We start from the raw sequence: 14275 nt of genomic DNA, 5'->3' as shown, positions 1-14275 counted from the left end.
AGTGGAAGTATTACTGCCATCTCGTTATGTCCATTTTATATACATAAAATTTTTAACATTTTGTTCATACAGATCGAAGATTTTCCAAATTTAAATATTTATATTTCATGCAACGAATATCTTTTAACGTAGAATTGTTAAACTATGTAACATATACGAGCCAATCGTGCTCACATTTATTTATGTTTTTAATTATAAATCAGATCTAAACAATGGTGCTTAATGAGTAATATAACAACGTTAGGAATAACGACGTATTACGATCGTGTGTTATTGTGATAAATTCTTGCTCGATTTCTGTGGATATTGTGATAAATTTTTGCTAAATATTTGCCTTCTGGCTAATAATTTACGCTGTAATATATAAAACAATGCATATTATATACAAATATAATGGAAAATTATAATCAATGTTTGATTATTTATCGGTAAATCTATATCTTATACGAACTATTGTTTAAGCTTCGCGCGTATACGGCGTATTAAGATTTGATCGTAGTTCTAGTTTCGTCCGCTCGTGTCGCACGTTACGTCAACATATGTTCCCTCTATAGTACATCTTTTCTAATGTTATTTACGTCACATTCTGCGTTCTCTCATCTGTCTTCGATTCGTTCGAAATAAGTTATCGTGAATTTTCTACGCTGTCTTTCGTTATAACAACGTTATTAATTTTCTTTCTTATTTATTAATTTATCTTTCTTATCGTATAAAAATCATAAGTCTTAACGATGACTAACATTGTTAAAAGAAACGATGAAGTTCTCGTATTGTTAGGCGAAGAGGTTACTTCCGATGGATTATCTGATTTTATTGCAAAGATTAAAACTCTTGTCGGAAAGGTTGATCAAGTGTCAATTATCAACTTAAAGGAATTAAAAAAGTGTACGTATAATAGTATTTATAAAACAAGTTGCACACACACATCCACCCACCAACATTGTATACACACGTAATATTTCGTTCGATAGTATACATTAATCAATAGATCTGTATGTTTATTTTTTTTTTTGTAACATTTTCTTAAAAATCATTTTTGTAATTATTATATTATAACCTGTAATGTACTAACATTATTTTGTAGGTAGCTATAACAGATCTTCTATCGATGTGATTTTATTCGTTCTTAAACAATCGTCTTTAAATGATAATGAAGTACTCGTAGAATTGTTAAAATTATTAAAACAAAGTGGTAAACTAGTAATCTATGAGTCGCTTTTATTAGAAAAAAAATCAGAGAACAGCTTTACTTTTAAGGAAAGATTATCTAGATTAAAGCTCGCTGGTTTTCTTATAAATGATACAAATCCTAGAAAAGTAAACAAAGAAACTGAAGAACTTTTATCTAAGATATTTGAAAATGTTGCCGACACGTACGAGATAATAGCACAGAAACCATCTTTTGAGGTAATTAAAGTATTTTGTAAGGTGTATATAGTAATGTTAGTTTAATATTATATAGTAGTTTACATTAATATATAATATTATGATACATTGGCTTTATATATTAGATTGGATCTAGCGTGGCTCTAAATTTAAAACAAAAACAAAGTAATATATGGAAATTAGATAATGCCGTTGAAGATGACTTGATAGATGAGGATGAACTTTTAGATGAAGATGATATTGTCAAACCTGATATCACCAGTTTAAAAGGTTGAGATAATTATAATTTTTGGTCTTTGTATATAAATTTTAGATTTATGTATTAATGTATCTATTTTTTTGTTAGTATGTGGTACAACAGGTAAAAGAAAAGCATGTAAAGATTGTACATGTGGATTAGCGGAGGAGTTAAATGGTAAACCAGAAGAACAAGGAATTCAAAAATCATCGTGCGGAAATGTACGTTGTACAAGGTTTTCTAATATATAAGAAAGATTATTCCTGTACAGGTTATATTCAATGAAATTATTTTTATCGTTTATTCATTGTTACAGTGTTATCTAGGTGATGCTTTTCGTTGCGCAAGTTGTCCTTATCTTGGTATGCCAGCATTTAAACCTGGAGAGAAAATTGTTTTACCTGAAAGTCAGCTAATTGCTGATGCATAATATAATTTATTTTATGATATTTTTTAATTGCTATAGAAGTAATAAATTTATCTGCGTGTTAAACATTTCAGGTCATTGGTATAGTATACTTGATTGGTGGTTATAGTATACTTAAACATTAGTTTCTCTTTCTAGTTCATATTTAATAAGAAAATCTATAAAAATAAAGGAAAATTATTTTCTGTGGAAAAGGAGAAATATAAATAAAAAATAATCAACGATCCTTAAGAGATAGCATATTTTATTCCACTTCTTCTGTATACAATAGTAATTTGCATAATAACCATTATGTAAGCACGTTCAATATGCAAAATGTTTAATGTATAAGGCATACCATTGTTCATGAAACAGCCATTTTTATCACTGAATGTATTCCCATTTTGTATGCTAACTTATGTTGACTTTAACTTAAGTACCATCTAAATATATTTTAAATATTTTGTGACCCAGCATAAGTTTTTCTTTTTTACGATAGGAAAAAAAAAAAGAAGTTCACCCCTTTTTTCAGCAATTGTAATTAGATACCCTACTTGTAGACGATATTTAATATAATACACAAACATATTGCATATAATGTACCGACATGGTTTTCTTTACTTAAGGAACATATCCCTTTCACCATAAATCCACTATCCTTTCTCTGAGGATGAGTGTGTGGGAGAGGGCTATTTTCCGCATACGATACTTAATTGCACCTTACAATTCTATAAATGATTGTTTTTCTATAATAGTGCACGTTGTTAGCATAAAATTACACTATAAGCATAAAAGCAAAGATCATAGGTTTATTAGTGTAGTACCTATCGTATACAGGAACAGAAATAAAATCGTCATGTATTGTAATTTGTTTGTTTTCATGACGACAGGAACATTATTCCGTGTTTTAAAGGATAACGTAAACGCTATTAAGTCATAACTACGTATATTATATTATTCATTGGTTTGTACCGAGTAAAAATCGTCAAAAAAACTAACGAAATAAAGACATTAATATTTCATTTCATTGAAATTAAGTTCCATTCTGTTTGTCTCAATGTTTAATTATAGAAAACAATGATACATTTTTGCGAACCAATGATCAAGCTGTGCCTAGGATGTCGTAAGTATTATAATTAACTTTGGTGTGTACACGTTTCATAATCTAAATAGCTGGCCGATTTATTTATCGATTCCCATTGATATTTACAGTAAAAAAATAAAAATAGTTGCATTCGCCTATATATAATTTTGTAATTAAAAATTGTCTTATAATTTATTTTTCAGAGAGAAAGAGAGAGAGAGAGAGAGAGAGAGAGAGGGAGAGAATGATACCTAATAATAAAATGACAATATATTAATATAAAAAATGAACTAGAATATAAAAGACTATATACATTATATGTGATATTAAAAAACGAAACAAGACGATATGAAATGAAATAAAAGAATTTCTGAATTAGTAATGGAATGATGAGATAAAATACATATTTTTATTAATATAGGTATCAAACTCTGTAATAGATTTAAAAAAAAATTAATTGTTTAAACTCTATCTTTTGTTAATATTTGAAAAATTAATTAAATGACAAAAAAAGTAAAATATACAATCGATAATTTGTCAATTATTAGAAAAAAGGGAATCTGTATCAACGAAATTTTTGATTCTATATATCTATACGTCTAGCTATCGTTCGTAATATTACAACATGTATGTATACATACACTCTACAACAATACTATGAGACGTCGTATAAAATAATACACGTTCGGTATTATAAGAAAGAATTTACCTTCTCTTACGTACAGTGTTATTGTTTACATCGGGAGATGTTCTTCAACGCAGAGTTTTTGTTGATATTTCTAAGAATTATATACATCAAAATACCTCCTCTTACCAGCCACGATAAAACTATAAGACAGTTTCCATTGAGTATTCGAACAGGAACAGTGTGGAAATTCTTTCTTATAATACAGACTTGTATAATTTTATACGACGTTTTATAGTATCGTCGCGGGTGTATCTGTAAATATATGTATACAAATTTATTATTACTACGGATAATATGCGTATCAATGTGGCACTATGTTAAAAACTATAATCAGTATGATCTTGAATGCGAACAGCTTTTGGTTTGTTCCAGCAACAATAATTACGTTGAATATGATAATATTTTAAACAGTCAGAAAAGTTCACTGTTTTAAGGCCATTAGAAAAATGTTGATCATAGCACAGCAGGAAGTTTAATCAATTTATATATATATATTCTATATTTTATATGGATATCGCGTTTCCTGTATATTCCTTATTAGAGACGCACATGCAAACACGCACATATATACATATCATTTTTAATCATTTTCGTAATCAAATTAGTATATGTATACATATGTACGTATGCATATATTGTACTCTGGATGGGGAGACGAATTTAGATAATATAATGATGTGAAACGTAAAAGGACGTGATTTTTTGAATATCCGATATACCCAAAAATCAATGTCAATGGAAAACGAATAGAAAGAAAAAAACAAAAGGTAGAAAAAACATTTCTTCGATGTAAGCAAACGAGTGTAGGTATTATATATAGATTGATATTTATTGTAAATAGTTGTTGATTATGAAATTAATTATTTTTGGCGATAACGACTTCAAGTTTAAACAGTTGGATCGACTCTTTGTTTCTAGTAGAAAATATTTTCGTATGCGTCGACTGTGTGTTTATCTTTTTTGTTTTTTACACCACAAATATGTGGTATAAAAAAAAAAAAGAAAAAAGATTTGTCCTATTCGGTACTTATTTTTAATCAAGGTAATGACATTTTTTCTTAGGAATGTACTCAATGGTACTTTTTAAATAATCAAGTTCTCTTGGTTTATAAGGCAGCTTTTGCATGTATTGCACAAGTATTACGTTAAGCGTAGCTCTCGGTGTAAACTTTAATATATATATATATATATATATATATATATATATATATATATATATATATATGTACGTATGTATGTATGTATGTATGTATATATATAATACATATATATGTATAATATATATAATATATATCACCATAATGCACAAAATGTGGCAGCTTTCGTTCGCTTGCTAACAATGCTAAGTTTATATTAATAAGATTAAAAAAAGAAGAACTTTTTTATTATTTTCTCGAATGAAGAAGAAATATGATAATTGCTGTTTAATGAGACAATAAATTACTTCAAGACAGACCTCTATTGTGCGAAACAGATCGTCTATTAAATTTATATCTTCATTTTACTTTTTATTTTCTCTCTCTCTTTATATATATGTGTAGAAAAAAAAAAAGAAAAGAGAAAAAGAAAAAAATTGTTTCCTAAGTACATAACTTATTGAACTACAAGAAAAAAGAAAAAAAAATTAAGTAAATCACGCTATAATTTCATTAATAGAACGAAATAACCATTGTAAAAGCACAGCCCTACATATACGACCCAATAAGGAATAGGACTCTTTCAAAGACCTTTGGCTTTCGTCCTTTTCTTTCTTTTTTACTGTATTTATATATTTTTCTCGTTTTACTTTTTTTTCGTTAAGTTAATTCATCCTTTCATCTTGCCTTATGCAAGCACATATGCATTCACCAAACTTAACAACAATACTAGATAGAGTCTTTTGAAATATATACAGACATCTATCACCGTAAGTAAAAATCTCGTGACGAGCTTACGTGGAATCCATCGAGTTTTCACCTTTTTATATGACGAGAGATTTAGTTTGTGTTAGCACGAATTTCCCTCCATATTATCCAATAGAGAATTCTTCTCGTCCTTTTTCGTATTATTACTCCTTGACATTGGAGTTCGTAATTTTGGTTCGAAACATGGCTGGAAAAAAAGGAAATCTTTTTATTTTTCTATTTTATTGCTAAGTTAGCACGATCAATGTCTTCGAATCTGAATCACTCGGTCAACATTAAGAAATTTTTTTTTTCTTCTTCTCTTTTCTTTGTCTTTTATTGTAAATACTACGAAGAGAGATTCTCAGGTAAGTTATTATTATAATATTTTCAACATTGATTTGTGCTGTTGATTGAGGGATGATATATAGCAAAAATACTGATTGCAAGATGAGATATATATGTATAAAGTGAGAAAAAAATATATATATATAGTAATATGACATAATAATGTAATTAAGTCGATCAAAATCTAAGCAAAACGCGATCATTAGAATTTTTTATCAAAATATTTCATCTTTATGGATTATTGTTATCGAGCTAGTATTTTTGTAAAGAAATTCATAGAGAAAAAATATATTTTATTAAGATAAACGAATACACATATTCAAGAAGGAAAGGTTTAATAACCGAAATGAGATATCGGTCATTCTTCTTGAAATTATCTTAATTAATTAACGTTTAAGTTAACGAGCGATATAAAAAAAAAAAAAGAGAGAAAGAAAAGATATTGAAGAACTTGAAGTTTACGTAATTGGAACGAAGTCTGTTTTTCCTCGTTAAATATTATCTTATATAAACGTATTAATATTGTTCAAAATTTCCAATTAACTGTTTGGACAAATAACTAACAATATTGTCGAGAATACAACACCAACTATTGTCGAGAATATGAATAACGACGATAATAGTAATGATGACAATGATAATATTAATAATGCTAGTAATAATGATAATAATAATGGTAATGATGATGACGATAGTAATAATACTAATGGGATACAGAAAATAATGTATCATGTAAATGTCGACCATACTAGTTAAAAATTTTTTCTTCACTATTTTTAACACGTAGGAATTACATTACGTAAGAGTTGAAAAGTTTAAGTACATTATCTTCAGAAAAAGAAAAGATGATCGCGAACTCGACTTGGGACTCGTCAACAAGCGTTTTATTTACGTTTCAACAAATTTTACGTTAACAAATTCTATTACGCTTTATTTACAACTTTTATTTTCCTTTATCTAAGAAACCGACATATTTTTCTAACAAAAGTTATTATTATAAATACATTTTCAACTTTGTCTCGCGAAGGAATGATCGATTAAAAATACTGATTGCGAGATGATATATATATATATATATAGTATATATACAAGGTCTCTGTCCATAGATATCCAAGCAAATATTTCGCAACTAATTCAAAAATACTTACAATCCAATCTACTAGTTTAACGATACACGATAATAATTTTTATTACTAATATGATTTCACTTGTAAATGATCTTTACTATATAAATATGTACAAAGATATTATAGCTATTTATTTAAAAAAAATTTTGTTGAAACTCATAACTCGAAAAAATTGCGAGTAGAAAAATTATACATACACTTTGTAGTTGATTCAGAGTCGTATAAATCTTTTTTATTAAACTTTCTCGCGATGTCAACTAGTTGCGAGATATTTGCTCGGTCATCTATGAACAGATACCCTGCATATTTATATATAAAAAAAAAAAAAATTGATAAAATACTGACAATGAGATCACAATTAATGAAAAATCAATTGGCCGACAAAAAAATTAACTAAGACGATCATTATACTCTCTTTAGAAAAACGATAAGTAAAAAATATATTCGATCTCGTTAATACTGTTAAAATATACTATAATAATAATATATAAAATATTATCTCATTTTTTAAAAAGAAGAGAGAGAGAGAAAGAGAGAGATAGCTATGCTCACTACGCTCATACATGCGTTTACTACGTCGCAATAACTATTTAGATGGTATTTCACTCACTGTTTCGCAGATATTCATGTTGCAGCAATTTTCTATAGTTATTTCGCATTGATTATCCGTTAGTTGTGGTCTGGACGTTAATGGCGTAATACCACCTTTGCTAACTACGAATCTCTTTTTGATTCGTGGCCGACGACGTAATTTATGCAAGTAGAAACTCATCACGAGGATCAGTATAATAAGTACGATGATGAGAGCGATAAGTACGAATAACAATGTCTTCGATTCGCAATTTTCATCTAGGGCTAACATCTTTTCAGAGGTATGGTTGTTTTCGGTACATCTGTTAAAAAAAAGAAAAAAGTAAGCAAAACAAAATAATAAAAATAGAGTTAATTGACATTGAGATTTTTAGTAACGATAGAAATTAATTGAAAAAATAAATTGTATTACATTAACCTGCAGGAAAATGTATCAACGTTGACTGTAGGCATGTCAGTAAGAATTTCGCAACGCCCGCCCTTCGAATATTTACATTTGCAGAAAGGCGTGTTGTTTTGGAGCGAACATTCGCCATCGTGAAGACAATAACCTTCGCAAATGTCTCTTTCACATCGTTTACCGGTAAACGTTCCGATACATTTACACTCCGCTTCACCGAAACTGTTAACGATGCAATCACCGTGAAGACAATAATTCTGGCAGAGGGAAGTTTCGCATATGGAACCCATATATCTGTGTAGAAAATTTCTCTTTAGTTCTAAACATAAGATAATCATAAAGATCACTTCCGTCGTTAATAGTTAATTAAAGCGAAAAGTGATAATGTTTGTAAATTAATCTATATGAGATCCCTTTTACTATAATTAACTTATTACTTTTAATATTTTTGAATCAATTTGATGCATCATATTTGGAACAGACAGTATTCAAAATTTCGATTTGATTCGGCCAAAAACAATTCGAATTATTCACGTATTTATCAAGGATTAATTAGAAAAAGAAAAGTCTTACCCAGATTTACAACGACAAGAACGTTCGATACGATCGAAGGAACCACCGTTGAGACACAATCGAAAGTTTTCCGGTTCAACTTCTTCGGTACTAGTCGTTAAATTATTGTAAGATTCGAGGAGAGGACCTTTTCGTTGCTTTTCAGGAAGTTTCTTTTTTTCCAATCTTCTTTTGAGTATAGCAAGACAATCGATGGTACCAACGTTGTCTCGTGCAATAACGGCGTTAGGATCAGCATCTCTGTTCGATTCGCGATAGGATTTAAATTTGACCGGTGAGTCGGGATTAGTGGTATTCTTAGGCATCATCCAAATAGCTTTGTGTACCCAATCTGACCAGTAGATAAAATCCTTATCGACGGTGAGATAAACGGGTTGTTGATTTCTATTATGCAAGACGATTTCACGTTCGGTGCCGTCGAGATTGCTACGTTCGATCTTCACATGTATACCTTCTTCGTCGTCACTCCAATAGAGTTTACCTTCGTCATGATCGATCGCTAGACCCATTGGTTCGTAAAGATTTCCCCTGATTATGATCGTTCGATTGGTACCGTCCATGTTGGATCTTTCGATGGTGGGATTGTCGTTGTCGCTGTTGGTCCAGTAGACATGACTGGAGAGAAGGAAGAAAGGAAAAAGAGAGAGAATCAGTCCCGGAGAATGAGGAATAACGCGTGAGAAAGTAAGAGAGATAGATAGATAGAGAGAGAGAGAGAGAGAGAGAGAGAGAGAAAGAGAGAGAGAGAGAGAGAGAGAAAGAAAGAAAGAAAGAGAGAGAGAGAGTCAAGCACACCTGTTACACATGTCAAGGACGATACCACGTGGAATTTGTGTGAGATTATGCAGAAGGACGGGTTCTTCCGGAGGGCCGTTCATTGGTACGCGCATCTTCATGATCAGTCTCTTCAAGGCGTCGCTCCAAAAGAGCGTACGAGAACTTGTGTCAAAGGCGATCGCCACGATGTGCGTCCCGTCTTGCTCTGCGGAGATAAAATATAGATCGATACGAATTTATAATTTGTTCGAGAATTAATTTCTTTTTCTTCTTCTTCTTCTTCTTCTTTTATATATATATATATGTATGTATGTATGTATGTATGTATGTATGTATGTATGTATGTATGTATGTATGTATGTGCAGGTACGAATTATTCAATATTTCTTCACGAACTTTTGAAACGACATTTCGTTTTCTTTTTCTATCTAAATATTAACATTATATGTATAATGTGGAACTGAGGACTTATAATAATTATACTTTGTTTTAAATACAATTCATACTCTTCGTATATTAACTTACAATTAACCTTTAACTCTTGTGAGATCATCATTCGAGCGACAATGAGTATCTTTTTCACAGAACCCTTAAATCATTTGTTGACGCGATACTTCATTTGTTTAATGAAACAAGTTGTTTAGAAGAATTATGAAAATTATTTTGAAGATATATATGTATCTATAAATTTGTATACATACCAATGGAAAAAAAAATGTCAAATAAAAATCGCTCGGAAATAAACTAATAAAAAAATAAATGACAGTGCGGAAAGTTAATTAATATTGAATTTTATAACGAAAATGTTATAACAAGTAGTAGAGCGTTAAAAGATTGATACAAAGGTAATATCGAATTCCCGCGTCTTTTTATAATTCATATCTTTTATGTACCATATGATCGGCATCGCTTAAGCGGGAGAAGGATGAACGAGAAAGAGAAAGAGAGAGAAAGAGAGAGAGAGAGAGAGAGAGAGAGAGAAAGAGAGAAAAAAGAGAGAAAGAGAGAGAGAGGGAGGCAAAGTTAAGAGAAAGAGACAACAATACTTACTCTTTAACAGTGGTTTCGAAGTTAAATTCTTTTTTGTCAAGTCGTTACTGAAAATCGATATGTTGTTTCGAGTGTCACTGAGATAAAGTGTTCTTGTTTTATCATCGTAAGCTATTCCTGTTAATGAAACGGCTCCGGCGACTGTTGCTTCACCCGTAAGAGTCTGATTTCGTGAAAAAAAATCTATCTCGTCACCGATCACAACGGCGATATCTGAAATAGGTAGATAGATAGATTAAACATTTATTTGATAACAATTCATTTATCATTATCGTATTATGAATAACGTGATCTATGTATGTTACGTCAATGTTAAGGCTACGTTTTGTAATATTAAGCTCAATAGTATTTAACGCGCAAATCGGTGTCGATATAAACCGGATTGGTACTAATCGAGATTAAGATCGTGATTGACGATAGAGTAATCTTTTGATAAACGACTTCCGCGTATTCATTTCACTTATTATGTTTCTTTGATTTCGATTGATCGAGTTAATATGTGACAATAAAAAAAGAAGACACACACGCACAAACTACGATGTATTATACATTTTTATCGTATTTATAAGATATATCCGGTAGATTGGGCTTTTATAAATCATTTCTTTAGAAACGAAATCTCTTTTCGAGTTGATATTTAGATTATATATACGAATGTGCGCTAACAGATATCAAGGTCGTGTCAGTAAATAGTTACGAAGCTAGAGATTATCTACTGCTTCATTTAATTCTTTTTTCTTTTTTTCTTTTTTTCTTTTTTTTCTTTTTTTCTATTTTTTCATTTATTTTATTCTTAAATAATGAAGCACTCGATGGAAATTATTTATTAGCGAATATAATTTCCCAATATTCCTGACGTCAAGATGAATTCATAAATTTCGATGTATTTCAATAAATTTGATGGTAATATCATTATCGATTAATTACGATATTGATATTTTTTTATTAATTTTGACGTTAATATTATTATCGAATAATTCCGATATTAATGATTTATTCGATTTCCATGCAATTATGAAAATAATTGAATGTAATTTCATGCAATTATTGCGAAAAAAGATAATGGAATTTAAGATATCTTTAATTCAATATATGTAATAATACATATAATTTTATAGTAATGCAATAAACGTATGTTCGACGGTGAACGAGAGAGAATTATCTTTTAGCAATGTACGAGAGAATTCTGCAAATGAATTTCGTGATTGGAAAAGGGAAATAGAAATAAAAATAAAAAAGAAAGAAAGAAAAAAAATAAAAGGTAAAAGAAATTGACGAGAAACTAGGTCGTTGGAGGTTGTCGTTAATAGCGAACTGACCCATATGGATATATTTTATTAATTAATTTCTTAATTAATACTCGGCGAATACGTGTATATATATATGTGTGTGTGTGTGTGTGTGCTAAAATACATCCTACTCATGAGATTTCTTTATAAAATTCCTTATGATTTTCTTACGAGATTCATTTTACAAGGAAAGTAAAAGTTAAAAAAAAATTGTCGTTTAACGAAAAGAACTTGCTTGCATATTTGCGTAATTTGCAAGTCACACGCACACACCTTATGACGCTCTTCGTATTCGTCGTAATCGTTCGAGATCATTCCTTTTCATACGGTTATGTAAATTGAGACAGAACAGATAGTCAACAAACTTGTATCGATATTTAACGATTGAGATAAGGAAAAAAGTATTTTCTTTTTATTACTACCTACTATTGAAAACATTGATTTTTTTCTCAAGAATGGAACTCTAAAGCTATATGTCTTTCGTTTCTCTACCCTTCTCGTATAATCTTTTAGCGCACGACAATACGAAAATAGCAAGCGATAAAAGAAGAGCTAGATAAATGTCTACTTTTTATATAACGCTTACTTAGTCTGAAAATTAATACTAGATCAGAAAATAACCGAATCGCGAAGAAAAACTACGAAACTTTACGTATTTACGTATCTTAAGATCGAATAAAATCGATGGCGTGCTTTTAGCTCGACTTCTTTTCAAACTTTTATTTATACGTTCGTTCCTTTTTCTTCTACCAAAGACTCAAAAATCTCGAAGTAGTCGTCAGTTCGATTTTTCAAAAGGAAATTAGTACCTACTAGATAAAAAATTAAAACTTTCGATTCTCTCTGTATAAGTGGAACGCCAGTAAGCAGACGAAACTATTCCGACAACCTTTTTTATAAATTTCATTGTAGAAAACGGTACGTGCATATGTGAATCAGTGATAAAAATATATTTTTCAACGAGCAAGTATGATACAATAGTTCCCTGTTATGTTAATTTCATGCTATCGTCGTCATGCATATGGGAAATATTAGAATTCTTAGCGTTTCTAATTAATGATCGCAAGCTCGTGTCATTGTAGATTACAACGTCGACGAGCTGAGACGGTACTATTACGTAAATAGGTATAAGGACGTACAAGAGAAAGATAGATAGAAAATTATTACGAGGTAACGAAGGTGTTCGATAAACCAGAAAAAAACAAAAAATAGGTAAATAAAAAAAAATTAATAAAATATAGATAAGCATATCTAAAGATCGTTCGTTAACAAATTAGTGATAGTACGCGCGGTTTTAAAAGAAGCGCCCTGATAGAAAAGGCGGAAGCTAGACGAAAAGTGGCGTACGTGCCGATCAGCTTAACGTGAATGGAGTCAGGGTATGCGCGCGCGCGCGCCAATGCATACAGACATATACAACAGACGTGTGTACACGTCGACATACGCAAAGATAAAGAGAGAGAGAAATGCGCGGTCCGCATCATCGCTATAGCAAAGTTATGCTCGTGTATGTAATAAGCCGCTAAGTACATGAGAAAAAGAGAGAGATAGAGAAAGACACGACGGACCGATCCGTCTTTTTTCACGTTCTCGTTTTTATGAACGATTAGAAGGATGAGATAAATGACGATGAGAGACACTTACCCCATGACCTGGCATCACTCGTGATCGTGAAAACGGCTAACACGATGAAGAAGACGAAGGCAGTTAGGAAATCTCGCGATTGTCGGGACATTATCATCACGAATCATTTACACTAGTAACGCGAGAAAGAGAGAAAGAGAGAGTGAGAAAAAGAGAGAAAAAGGGACAGACAGAGATAAATGTCTTTTCACCGCCAACACGTTTTTCTTTCCCTTTTATGTTTTTTCTTTTTTTTTTCTCCGTTTCTTTCTCTTCTTTTTTTTATTTCCTTTTTCTTTTTACGTTTTTATGCAATTCGCTAAATCTTTTTCTCTTCGATTAAATTCACCGAATCAAATGAAATTAGAACGACTCGGAACTGTTTCAAACGAACTCTCTTCAAGAATATATTGTTTCTCTCACAACTTTGTTATTTAATTCTCTTTCGTTTCTCTTTTATCGAGAGGGACGAAAGAGTATCACCTTACCATCAACGTTACGTCGCGTTACGGTAGCTGAACGCGAACTGTGTGTCTGTTCAAGACTAAATGTGTGTTCTACCGACGCTTCTTGTCGCCTTCACAGACGCTCGGTCATTGGCGCGACGGAATACTGTTATAACGTTTAGTACTCTGAGACTCTGCGGAATAACGAACGTTGCTACACCCATACGAATTTCTTGCAAAATCGAAACTAGTATCTCCCTTTTTCCCTCTCTCCACTCTCTGCCTGTTTGTCCGTCTCTTTCTTTCTTTCTTTCTTTCTTTCTTTCTCTCTCCCTCTCTCTCTCTCTCTCTCTTTCTTACTCTTTC

At 30.8% G+C, this 14275-nt stretch overlaps 2 protein-coding genes across 3 annotated transcripts; one reads left to right on the top strand and one right to left on the bottom strand.

The window, feature by feature from the left end:
- The first annotated feature begins 567 nt into the window (after nt 1-567).
- Nucleotides 568-2282, top strand: LOC127069399 (anamorsin homolog). Its single transcript, XM_051006376.1, has 5 exons — nt 568-885; nt 1085-1407; nt 1512-1656; nt 1733-1845; nt 1941-2282. Exons 1-5 carry the CDS (start codon nt 732-734, stop codon nt 2052-2054), a joined length of 849 nt encoding a protein of 282 aa, XP_050862333.1. The 5' UTR covers nt 568-731; the 3' UTR covers nt 2055-2282.
- Nucleotides 2279-14221, bottom strand: LOC127069386 (protein cueball). 2 transcript variants are annotated; one of them, XM_051006352.1, is made up of 7 exons: nt 13485-14221; nt 10552-10764; nt 9520-9706; nt 8725-9339; nt 8164-8445; nt 7771-8053; nt 2279-5893 (listed from the first exon to the last, which is right to left on the bottom strand). In XM_051006352.1, exons 1-7 carry the CDS (start codon nt 13579-13581, stop codon nt 5789-5791), a joined length of 1782 nt encoding a protein of 593 aa, XP_050862309.1. In that variant the 5' UTR covers nt 13582-14221; the 3' UTR covers nt 2279-5788. The 2 variants fall into 2 exon arrangements, with proteins under 2 accessions (XP_050862309.1, XP_050862310.1); XM_051006353.1 differs by having other exon boundaries at nt 8170-8445; nt 13485-14212.
- Nucleotides 14222-14275: the final 54 nt, after the last annotated feature.

Source organism: Vespula vulgaris, chromosome 15, assembly GCF_905475345.1.
Source record: "Vespula vulgaris chromosome 15, iyVesVulg1.1, whole genome shotgun sequence".
Taxonomy (NCBI): Eukaryota; Metazoa; Arthropoda; class Insecta; order Hymenoptera; family Vespidae; genus Vespula; species Vespula vulgaris.
The sequence above is the reverse complement of the archived record's forward strand: the minus strand, read 5'-3'. Positions and strand labels throughout refer to the sequence as shown.